A 15,814-nucleotide genomic window follows, 5' to 3' on the forward strand; every position below is an offset into this window, starting at 1 on the left:
TTTTGTGGGGAGGGGGAAAGGGGGGAGACCCTTCCAGCTCCCTTCCATCCTTCTTGAGCCTCTCTTCCAGGCATCAGAGGAAAGAGGGGATGGAGGCAGAACATATTAGGTTTTGGGGGGACCCCAGATCTGGAGGGGGCTGGAGGAGACCCCGCCTTGGTTCCTCTGCTTGGAGGGAAGGGAAAGGAAGGCTGGAAGAGGGAGAGGAACAAAAGCCCACCGGGGAACATGGAGCAGGGCTGCGGACTACGACTCCCAGGAAGCTCAGGACAAGAGGAGGGCCAGGGGGGTGGGGGTGGGCTCTGCACCAGGATTCACCCAGGGATGGAGACCCAAATCCCTCCCCTCTCTCCTCCTTGAGGCTCCAAAGGGAAGGAAAGAGAGGCCGGTGCTGCAGGAACACAAGGCAGGGAGGTGGAAAGGGATGGACACAAGACGCACAAGGAAGTCGGTGAAGCTCTTCAAAGTCCGGCTTGGAGACCCGACAAGGGATGGAGAGAGAAATGAGGCTGGAGACAGAGCTGGAGAAAAGGGCCGCAAAGTCAGAAGCAAGTCCAAGTAGGAAACAGTTTTGGATCAAGCTGAGGAGAGGAGGAACGTACTGGTTCAAGCTTCAAAAGTAGAACTCATCAGGTTATAGCACTTACTTACTTACTTAGACGATCCCTTGTACCCTGTTTCCCCGAAAATAAGACATCCCCGAAAAATAAGACCTAGTAGAAGTTTTGCTGAATTGCTAAATATAAAGCCACCCCCGAAAGTAAGACCTAGCAAAGTTTTTGTCTGGAAGCATGCCCAGCGCCTGCCAAACAGAACACCAGAGCATGCAGGATTGGTAAATGTACATACCGTGTTTCCCCGAAAATAAGACAGTGTCTTATTTTTGCTCCCAAAGATGCACTAGGTCTTATTTTCAGGGGATGTCTTATTTTTCCATGAAGAAGAATTCAGTTATTGTTGAATAAAAACATGAACATTTATTATATACTGTACAGTAGTTGTCATCACAAACCAGCATAACCAGACAAACTGTGAATCCTATCAGGAATTTCTTGTTACTATCATTATTTCCATGTACAACACTCTATGGTATGTACATTTACCGATCCTGCATGCTCTGGTGGTCTGATTGTTGGGTATGCTTCAAAACAAAAACTTTGCTAGGTCTTACTTTCAGGGGAGGCCTTATATTTAGCAATTCAGCAAAACTTCTACTAGGTCTTATTTTTCGGGGATGTCTTATTTTCGGGGAAACAGGGTACCAGCTGTACATGGAAATAATGGTAGTAACAAGAAATTCTTGATAGGATTCACAGTTTGTCTGATTATGCTGGTTTGTGATGACAACTACTGTTCAGTATATAATAAATGTTCATTTTTTTCTTCAACAATAAATGTGAATTCATCTTCATGGAAAAATAAGACATCCCCTGAAAATAAGACCTAGCACATCTTTGGGAGAAAAAATTAATATAAGACACTGTCTTATTTTCGGGGAAACACGGTAGTTCGAGGATGATGGTCTTTCATCTATGGGGTCTTGGAGGTGAATTTTTAGGTGGCTGAAGAGATGTATCCACATGTTCTCCCACAGTGAGAACATTGGTTTCCGGGTGGAAGGCGGTCCCGGTCGGGGTTGGCTTGACACTCCTTCCTCTTGGCACGTTACTCCCTTAAGCCCTCCGTTCGTGCCTCTTCGAACTCCGCAGCACTGCTGGTCACAGCTGACCTCCAATTAGAGCGCTCAAGGAATCTCCTTCAAACTACAGGAAAGGAGATTCCACCTGAGCATGAGGAAGAATTTCCTGACTGTGAGAGCTGTTCAGCAGTGGAACTCTCTCCCCCAGGCTGTGGTGGAGGCTCCTTCTTTGGAGGCTTTTAAACAGGCTGGATGGCCATATGTCAGGGGTGCTTTGAATGCAATTTCCTGCTTCTTGGCAGAATGGGGTTGGACTGGATGGCCCATGAGGTCTCTTCCAACTCTATTATTCTAGGATTCTAAGGGCCAGGGCTTCCCAGTTCTCAGTGTCCCTGCCACAGTTTTTAAGGTTGGCTTTAAGCCCATCTTTCAATCTCTTTTCCTGCCCACCAACATCACGTTTCCCGTTCTTGAGTTCGGAGTAGAGCAACTGCTTTGGGAGATGGTGATCGGGCATTCGGACAACGTGTCCTTCAGTCCAGCGAAGTTGATGGTGTAGGAGCATCGCTTCAATGCTGGTGGTCTTTGCTTCTTCCAGCACACTGGCATTTGTCCGCCTGTCTTCTCAAGAAATTTGCAGGATTTTCTTGAGGCAAGATTGATGGAAACGCTCCAAGTGTTGGGTGTGATGTCTGTAGACCGTCCACGTTTCGCAGGCATAGAGCAGGGTTGGGAAGACAATGGCTTTGTAAACAAGCACCTTGGTATCTCTACGGATGTCCCAATCATCAAACATTCTCTGCTTCATTCTGAAAAATGCTGCACTCGCAGAGCTCAGGCGGTGTTGTATTTCAGTGTCAATGTTGACTTTTATGGAGAGGTGGCTGCCAAGGTAGCGGAAATGGTCAACGTTTTCTAATGTTACACCATTAAGCTGTATTCCTGGCATTGCAGAGGGATTAGCTGGTGCCTGTTGGAAGAGCACTTTGGTTTTCTCGATGTTCAGTGAGAGGCCGAGCTTCTTGTATGCTTCTGCGAAGGTGTTTAGAGTGGCTTGTAGGTCTTCTTCTGAATGCGCACAGACTACGTTGTCATCGGCATATTGGAGTTCTATAATAGATGTTGTGGTGACCTTGGTTTATGCTTTCAGTCTGCTGAGGTTAAATAGCTTGCCATCTGTCCAATAGATAGGTTATAACAATACACATAATAACACTATCATGAAAATGTGATGCTATTTTGATGTCCTTTTTAAGAGTTGGTAATGAGAGCATGGTACGTTCTCATAAGAGGCATCTACATGCACTTTGGGGCCATTTGAACTGCATTGTCTCAATGGTCTTCTATCCTGGGAGGGGGAGTTTGGTGAGGCAACAGCAATCTTGAACAGAAAAAGCTAAGGACTCTCTCACACTACAACTCCCAGGATTTCTCTCAGTTTCAGAACTCTATATACAGGGGAAAAGGGGAAATGGAGCTGAAGGTGAGGGGAAGGGAAGAGCAATGCAAGAGATTCCCACAGTGTTACTTCATGACGTCTGATCTAAGCTGCCAGGGCTCTGCTTTTATTACAGGGAAGCCATGTAGCAGCAACACAAAAATGGGTGGTAAAGACTCCTTTTCTCTTGAGGGTAGGGTAAAGGTAAAGGTTTCCCCTGGCATTAAGTCCAGTCGTGTCTGACTCTGGGGGTTGGTGCTCATTCATTTCTAAGCCGAAGAGCCGGCATTGTCCGTAGACACCCCCAAGGTCATGTGGCCGGCATGACTGCATGGAGCGCCGTTACCTTCCTGCTGGAGCGGTACCTATTGATCTACTCACATTGGCATGTTTTCGAACTGCTAGGTTGGCAGGAGCTGGGCCTAACAGCGGGCGCTCCCGCCGCTCCCGGGGTTTGAACCTGGGACCTTTCTGTCTCCAGCTCAGTGTTTTAATGCACTTCCTCACCAGGGCTCCTCTTGAGGATAGAAAATCATTAATCTGGCCTTCATCTCCCCTTTGCCTTGCATAGCCTTTGCTTCACAACATCTTCTGATGGAGAAGGGAAGAGGTTCTTCAGTCCTGATGGAGCCCAAAATGAAGATGGAGGAGTCAGACCAGACCAGTTCTGAAGGGGGAAGAGAGCCCAGCACAATGTGGGGCAGGAGAAAGGTTGCATTCTCAGGCGGAACGGGTCCAGATGCCCTGGAGGAGAAGGCCTTCAGTACAGACCTTCATGGCCAACGCTTCCGGCGCTTCCGCTTCCAGGAGACCATGGGGCCGCGAGAGGTGTGCAGCCGCCTCCACTCCCTCTGCCGCCTGTGGCTGAAGCCTGAGGAACATACCAAGGCGGAGATGGTGGACCTGGTGCTCCTGGAGCAGTTCCTGGCCGTCCTTCCTGCGGAGATGGAGCGCTGGGTGAGGGAATGTGGGGCAGAGACCAGTTCCCAGGCCGTGGCTTTGGCGGAAGGATTCCTCCTGAGTCAGGCAGAAGAGGAGAAGGTGCGGCAGGAAGAGCAGCAGGAGAGAGAGGCCCTTCAGGCCCAGGAGGCCCCAGTGGTGACCAGCAAGACGTTCCTTTCTGGGTGGATCAAGCTGGAGGAGGAGAAGGAGGACACAAGAGCTGATCCACCAGGTGAGAGTCCTTTTCCTTTGTTTTTGCTCTCAAGCTTCCTCCACATATATGGTTTCTGGTTATATCCCCAGTAAGACTTGTCTTGAATAGATGGATTGTTACAATGTTTTAAGAATAGTTATTAGAGTATCTATATGCATCCTGGTATTACAGTAGAGTCTCACTTATCCAAGCTAAACGGGCTGGCAGAACCTTGGATAAGCAAATATCTTGGATAATAAGGAGGGATTAAGGAAAAGCCTATTAAACATCAAATTAGGTTATGATTTTACAAATTAAGCACCAAAACATCATGTTATGCAACAAATCTGACAGAAAAAGTAGTGCATTACGCAATTGTAATGTTATGTTGTAATTACTGTATTTATGAATTTAGCACCAAAATATCATGTATATTGAAAACATTGACTACAAAAATGGCTTGGACAACCCAGAACCTTGGATAAGCAAGTCATGGATAAGTGAGACTCTACTGTTTATGGCAGGGGTCCCCAAACTAAGGCCCGGGGGCCGGATGTGGCCCTCCAAGGTCATTTACCTGGCCCTCACCCTCAGTTTTATAATATAATATTTTTATATCAGTTTTAATTATATAATATATTGTATATACATAGAGTATTGATACTAATGTTATGTTACACAATATAATACTAATAATAATACCATATAATAATATTAATTATATGTTATATATTACATATAATATTACGGTATAGTGGTATAGTTCAATATAGTAATATATAATGCTAATATTGTGCTATGCTAATAATATAATATATTGTATGTACATACAGCTGCTCTGAGTCCCCTTCGAGGTGAGAAGGGTGTGATATAAATGTAGTAAATAAATGCAGTAAATAAATAATTAATTTTAGACTTAGGCTCGGCCAAAGTCTGAAATGACTTGAAGGCACACAACAACAACAATCCTAATTAACTTGACTATCTCACTGGCCAGAAGCAGGCCCACATTTTCCATTGAAATCCTGATAGGTTTATGTTGGTTAAAATTGTTTTCATTTTAAAATATTGTATTGTTCTTTCATTGTTGTTGTTGCTGTTTTGCACTACAAAAAATAAGACATGTGCAGTGTGCATAGGAATTTGTTCGTTTTTTTTTTCCAAATGATAATTCGGCCCCTCAACAGTCTGAAGGATTGTGGACCGGCCGTCTGCTTCAAAAGTTTGAGGACCCCTGGTCTAGATCATGGTTCACCAAACTAAGGTTCATGTGTCAGATGTGGCCCTCCAAGGTCATTGACCTGGCCTCTGTCCTAAACTTTGAACTTCGTTGTTATTTATTCATTCAGTTGTTTCCGACTCTTTGTGACCTAAGTCTGAATGCACACAACAACAACAATCCTAGTTTTGGATTATTTCATCCTAGTCCGGCCCCCCAGCAGTCTGAGGGACTGTGAATCGGCCCTCCACTTGAAAAGTTTGAGGACCCCTGGTTTATGGAATCGGTTGTGTTATGAATAACTTTTCAATAACTGTAAAGCTTGGCTTCTTTTATTGCAATTTTCCAGTAAAAGAAGGGGTATCAGAACTTTTACACTTTTATAGAAAGAATGACATTAGACGTACAGATTCTATGAAACTACATTGGATTCACAAACAACCTATAGTTACATTGTCTAACAAACAAACAAAGGGTAATTATATTTTTACTCAGCATTCACATTACCCATACACATTCATTCATCCTCATGCATCCATTACCATTTCTCTCTCTGTCTCCTGGAGAAGGACATCTCTTAGGCCAACTCACAGCTCCAAAACTTCCAAAATGCCAAAATGCATCCTCTTCCCATTCAAACCATATATCATATTTATTCATGACAGCTGCATTCAATGAACGCTTATGCCAGATAAAACTTTCTTTCAATTCTTTCTGTTTCTTCTCTTTAGAACCTCCCAAGATGACCTTTTTGTGTTTTTTAACTTAAAATATAGAAATTAATTTTCTCTTTCCTTCCTTTCTTCGGTATTTCCCAGGGGAAGAGCCAAGGATGCTGGGAAGCCGTAATAGCTCATCTCTTTGTGAAGCAGGAGAAACAGCCTCCATGGAACAGGATCAGGTAAAAGATGGAAGTAGAAATGGACTGGAGATGATTCTGGAATTGTCCAGGGCCACGTTATGTGGCTGGAAAGGTTCTTCCATTGGTTTGTTTTCTGCTTCTGCCCAAGTATTACGTGATCTCAGGATGCAGTTCTCTAAGGCCTTCCTCTTCCACTAGGCCCACACAATGCTTTCCACTTTGGACTGAATCCTTTGTTCAAACTATCAATAGATCAACCTAGTTCTATGTTATGGAAGAACCACCTGGGAGTTGACTTCTCAGTGGGTGCTCTCAGGATCCAGAACTCCCTTCCCATAGACTGCTGTCCGTCCGTCCCCTGGGGCTTCTTTCTCCAAACAGAAGAAGGGTTTTCTGTTCCAACAAGCCTTGGAGAACAGATGGTTTGGTTGGAACAGATCTCATAGAACACTTAGGATCTTATTTCTTTTCCAGTATTGTGACTTTACCATTTTCCTGGTTTTAATTTTTTGATAGTTCAGTTGCTTTTGAACTTCTGGATTTGTGAATGTTTAACCAGAGCTGTTTTAATCTTCTGCAAACTTTAACTCCCCAACTGGGGAAGATATGCCTGTCCTGGTGGCAGACAATCCTGTCAAAGCCCTGGCTGATATCTGGAACATGCTCTGGAACGTTCCTCTTCGTCTAGCAGAGCCAACTTGGCTGCTTGGTTTATCAGGGAGTTGGCAGTGATGAAGCAAACAAGGTGGAGACTTGAGTGCATCTGGTGGAAGCTTCGGGTCGAATCCAACCAAACATGGGCTAGAGCAGGAGTCCCCAAACTACAGCCCGTGGGCCACATGCGGCCCATTGAAGCCATTTATCCGGCCCCCACGGCACAAAGGCTGAAGGGGGTTGGGATAAATGGCCCAAGGGGTCTCTTCCAACCCTCTTTTTTATTATTATTATTATTATAAATTACGTTTTATTGATTAGCCCATCGGCCGTATCAAAACATTTAACACATAGACATACATATAGCATACAACCCGCGGTACAAGACAAGTTAAAATAAACAAGCTGTTAACAAGATCCCGTTCATGTCATATATCTGCATCACCTCCACAGTTTACCCCAATTGATTCCCAATATGCAATTCTCAGCTGTGTTGTTTTGAACAGGAAAAGGGCTTTGTGTGTTATTTTAGGAATCTGGCCGGCCAACAAAAATGAAGTTTTAATATGTGGGTCCCAGTGTGTTTTGTGAATAATGTATGGCCCGAGACATTGGTCTCTTTCTTATACATTTCACAGCTGAACCGTACATGTGCGATATCCTCCACCTCTGATGCTCCACAAATACAAATTATTATTATTATTATTATTATTATTATTATTATTATTATTATTATTATTATTATTATTAACATTGAGGCTGGGGTGCTATCTGTCAGGGGTGCTTTTCTTGTGCTTTTGGTCCACAAAGGCAGAAAGGAGTTGGGCTTATTATTATTATTATTATTATTATTATTATTATTATTATTATTATTATTTTATGACACAGCAAACAAGATAGATATGCTGGATTTCATATCCAGCATATCTATATATGGATTTCATATGGATATTATTATTATTATTATTATTATTATTATTATTATTATTATTATTGCTGACCAACTATAGTCCGGCCCTCCAATGGTCTGAGGGATCGTGAACTGGCCCCCATTTTCAAAAGTTTGGGGACCCCTGGGCTAGAGCCTCACTTAGGGCCTATTCTGTGGCAATGAGGGCGGCCAGGAAGGTGTTCTCGACTGCCCACATTGCATCTACAATGAATAGACCAGTGGAGTTGTTTTGAGTGATCAGGGAACTTCTCCATCTTGAAGACTCCTGATCACTCGGTGACTCGATGTGGCGAGCTTGCCCATCATTTTGCAGATAAAGTCGCTCAGATACAATCCGACCTGGACATCAGCTTTATGGTAGTAGCAATGGATGTACCTGAAACATCTGTCTGTCCTATTTCGTTGGATTCATTTCAGCATGTCAGGCCTGATGACGTGGACAAAATTCTTGGAGCTGTGAGAGTGACCACTTGTGCTCTAGATCCTTGTCCTTCCTGGCTTATCAAACCTTCCGCCAAGTTTCTGTATCCAATTCAAAGTGCAGGTTATTACTTATAAAGCCCTATACTCTTCTGGTCCAACCTATCTTCGAGACTGCATCTCCTTCTATGAACTGGCTCTGAGATCTGCTGGGGAGGTTCTTCTTTCGATCCCACCACCACCCCAAGCACAGTGGGTGGAGATGAGAGAGAGGGCCTTCTCGGTGGTGGCCCCACAGCTCTGGAATGCCCTCCCTAGAGAGATTGGGTTAGTCGCCACTCTCCAAGTTTTCAAGTCTAGTCTAAAAACATGGCTTTTTAAACAGGCCTATGACCTTGAGCAGATTTTAATGGTTAGACTTGAGGACTTAGTGATTGCTTCACTCCAGCACTTCACTCCAGGATTGTTTCCGCTACCTTGGCAGCCATCTCTCCACAAAAGTCAACATTGACACTGAAATACAACGTTGCCTGAGCTCTGCGAGTGCAGCATTTTTCAGAATGAAGCAGAGAGTGTTTGATGATCGGGACATCCGTAGAGATACCAAGGTGCTTGTTTATAAAGCCAGGATTGTTAATTGAAGACAGGCCGTTTTATCTGCAGTCACTGCTGCATTTGATGAATTTTAAATTTTTGTTATGTTACTTACTTACTTAGGCAATCCCTTGTAGTTTGAGGATGATGGTCCTCCAGTCGTGGGGACTTGAGGATGAATTCGTAGATGGCTGAAGAGACCTATTTTTGACCCGCATGTTCTCCCGCAGTGAGGACATCAGTTTCCAGGGAAGGCAGTCTCGGTCAGGGTTGGCTTGATGGGCCTTCCTCTTGGCACGTTTCTCCCTTAAGCCCTCCATCTTCGAACTCCACAGCACTGCTGGTCACAGCTGACCTCCTGTTTGAGCACTCAAGGTACAGGGCTTCCCAGTTCTCAGTGTCTATGCCACAGTTTTAAAGGTTGGCTTTAAGGCCATCTTTAAACCTCTTTTCCTGTCCACCAACATTATGTTTCCTGTTCTTGAGTTCGGAATAGAGCACCTGCTTTGGGAGACGGTGATCGGGCATTCGGACAACGTGGCCAGTCCAGCGGAGTTGATGGCGTAGGAGCATTGCTTCAATGCTGGTGGTCTTTGCTTCCTCAAGCACGCTGACATTTGTCCGCCTGTCTTCCCAAGAGATTTGCAGGATTTTTCTGAGGCAACACTGATGGAAACACTCCAGGAGTTGAGTGTGACGTCTGTAGACCGTCCACGTTTCGCAAGCATAGAGCAGGGTTGGGAGGACAATGGCTTTATAAACAAGCACCTTGGTATCTCTACGGATGTCCCGATCATCAAACACTCTCTGCTTCATTCGGAAAAATGCTGCACTCGCAGAGCTCAGGTGTTGTATTTCAGTGTCGATGTTGACTTTTGTGGAGAGGTGGCTGCCAAGGTAGCGGAAATGGTCAACGTTTTCTAATGTTACACCATTAAGCTGTATTCCTGGCTTTACAGAGGGATTAGCTGGTGCCTGTTGGAAGAGCCCTTTGGTTTTCTCAATGTTCAATGAAAGGCCGAGCTTCTTGTATGCTTCTGTGAAGGTGTTTAACCTCAGCAGACTGAAAGCCAAAACCAAGGTCACCACAACATCTATTATAGAACTCCAATATGCCGATGACAACGTAGTCTGTGCGCACTCAGAAGAAGACCTACAAGGCACTCTTTTGTTATGTTACGTCTTATGTGGGTTTGCTGTTTTACATTTATTTTGTCATCATTTATATGCTTATGTTAATTGTTTATTTTATGTGCTGCATCTCTGAGTGCTTTTGTGAGCCGCCCAGAATCCCTTCGAGGAGATGGTGGGAATATAAATAAAGTTTATTATTTGTTATTATTAATAGTGCAAGAAGCATTACTGATGTCCTTGTCCTAATTCTCTTCTTTCAGGTGACTTTTGAGGATGTGTTTGTACATTTCAGTGAGGAAGAGTGGGCCCTGCTTGATCCGGATCAACAGGCCCTGCATTGGGAGGTCATGGGAGAGAATTATAAGATGTTGGCCTCTTTCGGTAAGGATATTTCTGCCTCTTGTCCATAGTAATCAGTTTTGGAAATGAGATCTGTTTCTGAAGTCTTGTTGCATAGCTAAGGATCATGATTCTTCTCTGAAACGTTTTTTTCATTGTTCCAGCTGAATTTGTGGAACTATGTTTTGAGCCCATTTGGCTCAAGAGTCTTTCTCTTGTTATTCCTCCATGTCATATCATAAAAATAATTTAGACATTTTTGAAATCAAATAATCATTCCCTGAATACAACTGAGCTTCAAACTCTGGTTTAACTGCTACACACAGAGACTCCAGTTGAGGTAGAGAGGAATCGAGGAGTGTGGGGTGTGTGTTATCAAATTTGCAATGACCCCAACTTGGGAGAGAAAGTTAATAGGCCAGTGGACAGGTTCAGGATCCAAAATTATCTTAATAGATTTGAAACTGGGGCAAAACAAGTTCATTTAATTTCAACAGGAAGAAAATCCCCAAATCTATTTTTTAAATTAATGGATTATATCACATTTCATACAAATACAACTAAAAATGCTTTCTTCTTAGGAAAACATAAAACATTCATCCAGAACTGATGTATTTTTGAGATCTCAACCTGTAACTCTTGAAAGAAAAGCTTGACAATTTTACCCAGAATAATGTTAGATCATAATCCCGTTGCTTGGGTGTTGTTTAATAGAACAGGAACATTTAATTGAGAAATTCAAGTTATTGTTTCATGATGAAAAAGATTCCTTATTAATTTTATTCTTTTACATTTTAATTATGTATGATTGTGGTTATAATTCTGTATTTCCGTAGTTTTTATCATATCAGAATTATGTATAATACATACTTCACTGTATTTTGTTGGCCTCCTCGAGTCCCCTCAGGGACATAAAAGCGTGGTAGAAATAAAAATTTATTATTATTATTATTATTATTATTATTATTATTATTATTATTATTATTATTGACAATGAAGAACCAAAGTGAAATTTTGAAGGGGGAGTATGAACAAAACGATGGTCTGGGCTGCTAGTTAGTTGACTTATTTCCTGCTTCTATTTTCTCATGCTTTCTTAATGTTTTTTTCTTCCAGGTGGTGCTGGAAAAGAGAGTGAAAATGGGACAGCATCATATAAAGTGTGGCTTAAACCAGCAGAATATATAGAGGGGGAAGAAGGAAACCTGGAAATGGAAAGAGAAGATACGAGGGAAATCAGAATTCAAGAAACTGTAGATGAAAGCAGGGAAATTAGGAACTGTCTTGTCTTTGGGAGTAACTTCTTGCATGAGAACTCCTGCCTAAATGGTGATATCGCCATTTGGATAGAGAAAGGACAACCTCAATACCATCAATTGGAAGAGAGCTTTGGATCTAGTATACACCTTACAAACTTTGAAAACCCACAAATTGTGAATAAGCCATATACATGCCTGGAGTGTGGAAAATGTTTCTCTAAAAAAGAGGTCCTGAACACACACAAAAATATCCACACAGGAGAGAAGCCGTATAAATGCCTGGAATGTGGAAAATGTTTCTTTCAGAAAGGAAACCTCAAAAGACATGAAAGAACCCACACAGGAGAGAAGCTATATAAATGCCTGGAGTGTGGAAAAGGGTTTTCAAATAAGAGAACTCTTATTGGACATGAAATGACTCACAGAGGAGAGAAACCCTATAAATGCCTGGAGTGTGGAAAAGGTTTTGCTGAAAAGAGAAGTCTTATTGGACATGAAATGAAACACAGAGGAGAGAAACCCTATAAATGCATTGAGTGTGGAAAAGGCTTTCATGATGAAAGAGTCCTCAAAGCACACCAAAATACCCACACAGGAGAGAAGCCATTTAAATGCCTGGAGTGTGGAAAATGTTTTTTTCAGAAAGGAAACCTCAACAAACACAAAAGAACCCATATAGGAGAGAAGCTATATAAATGCCAGGAATGTGGGAAAGGTTTTTCTGAAAGGAGAAGTCTTATTGGACATGAAATGAATCACAGAGGAGAGAATCCCTATAAACACACTGAGTATGGGAAATGCTTTCATCACAAAGGAGTCCTAAACACACACCAAAAACCCCACATGGGGAAGAAGTCACATCAATGCCAGGAATGTGGAAAAGGCTTTTCTGATAAGAGAAGTCTTATAGGACATGAAATGAATCATAGAGGAGAGAAACCCTATAAATGTCTGGAGTGTGGGAAGGGTTTCTGTTGGAAAAAATCCCTAAAGCTGCACCAGTACACTCACTGGGAAGAGAAGCCATATAGATGCTTGATGTGTGGAAAAGGTTTTGTTGAAAATAGAAATCTCATTAGGCATGAAATGAATCATAGAGGAGAGAAACCCTATTCATGTTTGGAGTGCGGGAAGAGTTTTACCTTGAGAGCTCGCCTAAAGCTGCACCAAAACACCCACAGAGGAGAGAAGCCATATAAATGCCTGGAGTGTGGGAAATGTTTTTCTGATAAGAGAAGTCTTATTGGACATGAAAGGAATCACAGAGGAGAAAAACCCTATAAATGTCTGGAATGCGGAATGGGTTTCTGTTGGAAAAATAAGCTAACGCTACACCAGAAAATCCACATGGGAGAGAAGCCCTATAAATGCCTGGAGTGCGGAAAAGGTTTTTCTGATAGGAGAATTCTTATTGGACATGAAATGAATCACAGAGGAGAGAAACCCTATAAATGTCTGGAGTGCGGGAAGAGTTTCTGTTGGAAAAATAAGCTAAAACAGCACCAGAAAACCCACAGTGGAGAGAAGCCGTATAAATGCCTGAAGTGTGGAAAATGTTTCTCTCGGGGAGAACACCTCAAGAGACATGAAAGCACCCACACGGGAGAGAAGCTATATAAATGCCTGGAGTGCGGAAAAGGTTTTTCTGATAAGAGAAATCTTATTGGACATGAAATGAAACACAGAGGAGAGAAACCTTATAAATGCCTGGAATGCGGGAAGAGTTTCTGTTGGAAAAATAGCCTAAAGTTGCACCAAAATACCCACAGAGGATAGAAGTCATACAAATGCCTGGAGTGTGGGAAAGGTTTCTTTCAGAAAGGAAACCTCAAGAGACATGAAAGAACCCACACAGGAGAGAAACCCTATAAATGCCTGGAGTGCGGAAAAGGGTTTTCTGATAAGAGAACTCTTATTGGACATGAAGTGAATCACAAAGGAGAGAAACCCTATAAATGCCTGGAGTGTGAGAAGAGTTATAGTCTTAAATCCATTCTTACAGAACAGTCATACAAGAGAGTTTGGGAAGAGTTTTAGCTTCAAATCAGACCTCAAAAATATCCAGAATAGTCATATAGAAGAGAAAACCAAAGACCTGTCTGGAGTGAAGTAAGAGCTTCCATTGGAGAGCAAGTCTCAAGGCCGAATAATAAACCCACATGGGAGAGAAGGCAAGAAGCCTGGAATCTGATAAGAGTTTGCACTGCACATTCTTTAATTTGAATTCAGAGATTACCAGAATGTTCATACAAAGAGAATGTATACATATTCCTGCCTTGTGGAAAGAGATGAGTTGCACAACAAGCTTCACGAAGAAGTAAAAAACCCATATGGGAAAGAACCCACGGAAATGCCTGGAGTGTGTAAAAGTCTTCACTCAGAAGAAAAATCCCCTTGAGCATGAAATGAATCCCAGAGGAGAGAAGCCTCTAAATGCTCAGAGGGTGGGAAGAGTTGTGACCTCAAATCAGGTCTCAAAACTTTCCAGGAGGGAAAGCATGCATATGCCAAAAATGTGGGAAGAGTTCGATCCTCAGTAGGCTCCAGAATGCTCACACAATGAAGGAAACACGTGTGGACTGAAAACTGCTCTAGCCTTCGTATTGATTCTCTCTTGTCTAGACAGACAGTTGATGCAAGTCATCTTGGATTTTCTTGACATGCTTTAAGGGAGAACCTGGCAGGTTCAGCCCAGTTGTGGCCTTGTGGCCCTGTTGCCGCTTCACCGGTATCCACACTGGTTTCTGTCAGAGTACTTTGCAGTGCAGCAATAGTTGGAGTCAGTGGAATGCAGAACAAAGTGACATCCAGAGACTTTGGTAAAACTATATACAAGTTTTACTGTAAGCAGTGATAATCAAGACAAACAGACTTGCAGACAAACACAGGACTTGACTCTACTCTACTCAGAACTGAACTGATGCAATCAGCAATACACACACACTTGTGTCTGGACACTCCCCAGTTCCAGTCACACATCAAGGTCATCACAGCTTCTCAGTAATTAACTCTTTCCAGACTATAGTACACTCTGGATGATGCAATCAGTATGCAATACAAGCAAGACACAAATTTCATTTAAACACTACCAATACACAAATCCCACATTAACAGTTTCCTCCTTTCCAGCTCTTTTGTGCTTGTTTTAGAAAGTTTACTGAAATGTACACGGTTTCTTGTATTCTTTTGCAAATGCTCAGAAGTAAATAAAGGCATCTTATAGCCTCGTGGTTTCATGTTTTGAGCCTTGTACTGTCTGTAAGACAGAGCTTGTACTTGGCCTTTGAAACTCCATTGGTGTGCATAGAGCAAGTGACATTCTCTCAGCCTCCCTGATTCCAAGGTCAATCAACCTCAAACTTGCCAATACTCAAAGTTAACGATGTTGGGTCTGTGTGTCAAATTTGGTCCAGATCCATCATCGCCGGAGTTCAGCACTCTCTTGCTTGTGGGAGGCAAGTGTGAATGTTGCAATTGGGCAGCTTGATTGAAAGGTGTTATTATTTATTTATTTATTTATTTACATCATTTTTGCCCCATCCTTCTCACCCGGAGAGACCTTCACAGATATATATATAAACCTTCCTTCAGCAAGGAAGGTTTATATATATATCTGTGGGAAGTCCAAGGTGAGGGAAGAACTCTTGTCAGTTGGAGTCCAGCGTGAATGTTGCAGTTAATCACCCTAATTTGCATTGAATGGCTACATCTACTGGCTACTTTCTGCCTGGGGGCATCCTTTGTTAGCTGCCCCTAGTTCCCATGTCTCGGAGTGTTCCCTCACCCTGGACTTCCCACTGATATATATAAACCTTCCTTGCTGAGTTTCTCCATACCTCACAACCTCTGAGGATGCCTGCCATAGATGTGGGCGAAACGTCAGGAGAGAATACTTCTAGAATATGGCCATACAGCCCGGAAAACATACAACAACCCTGTGATCCCGGCCATGAAAGCCTTCGACAACAAACTAAAGTATTATTCGTGGACTCACGGGTATTATTACACTGTTGCAACAAAAGTGGCAGGTCTCGCAAATGCCTCTTATAGTATGGAGGCAACGGGGATCTCGGGAGAGGGGAGAGGCATGACAACAAGCCTCCTGACTGCTGCTTCTCCTCCTCCTCCCTCCCCCTGAGGAGAGCCGTTCTATGTAGTGCTGGAAGCAG

At 42.9% G+C, this 15,814-nt stretch overlaps 1 protein-coding gene across 1 annotated transcript in view; it reads left to right on the forward strand.

The window, feature by feature from the left end:
* LOC107983667 (zinc finger protein 850) overlaps window positions 1-14,875 on the forward strand; it is a 34,590-nt gene extending 19,715 nt beyond the window's left edge. The window contains 4 exon segments of the mRNA XM_062974312.1: window positions 3,649-4,251; window positions 6,250-6,332; window positions 10,308-10,428; window positions 11,503-14,875. Of these exon segments, the coding sequence (XP_062830382.1) occupies window positions 3,649-4,251; window positions 6,250-6,332; window positions 10,308-10,428; window positions 11,503-13,682 (2,987 nt within the window). The 3' untranslated portion in view covers window positions 13,683-14,875.
* The last annotated feature ends 939 nt before the right edge of the window (window positions 14,876-15,814 follow it).

This window comes from Anolis carolinensis, chromosome 2, assembly GCF_035594765.1.
Source record: "Anolis carolinensis isolate JA03-04 chromosome 2, rAnoCar3.1.pri, whole genome shotgun sequence".
NCBI classification, from domain to species: Eukaryota; Metazoa; Chordata; class Lepidosauria; order Squamata; family Dactyloidae; genus Anolis; species Anolis carolinensis.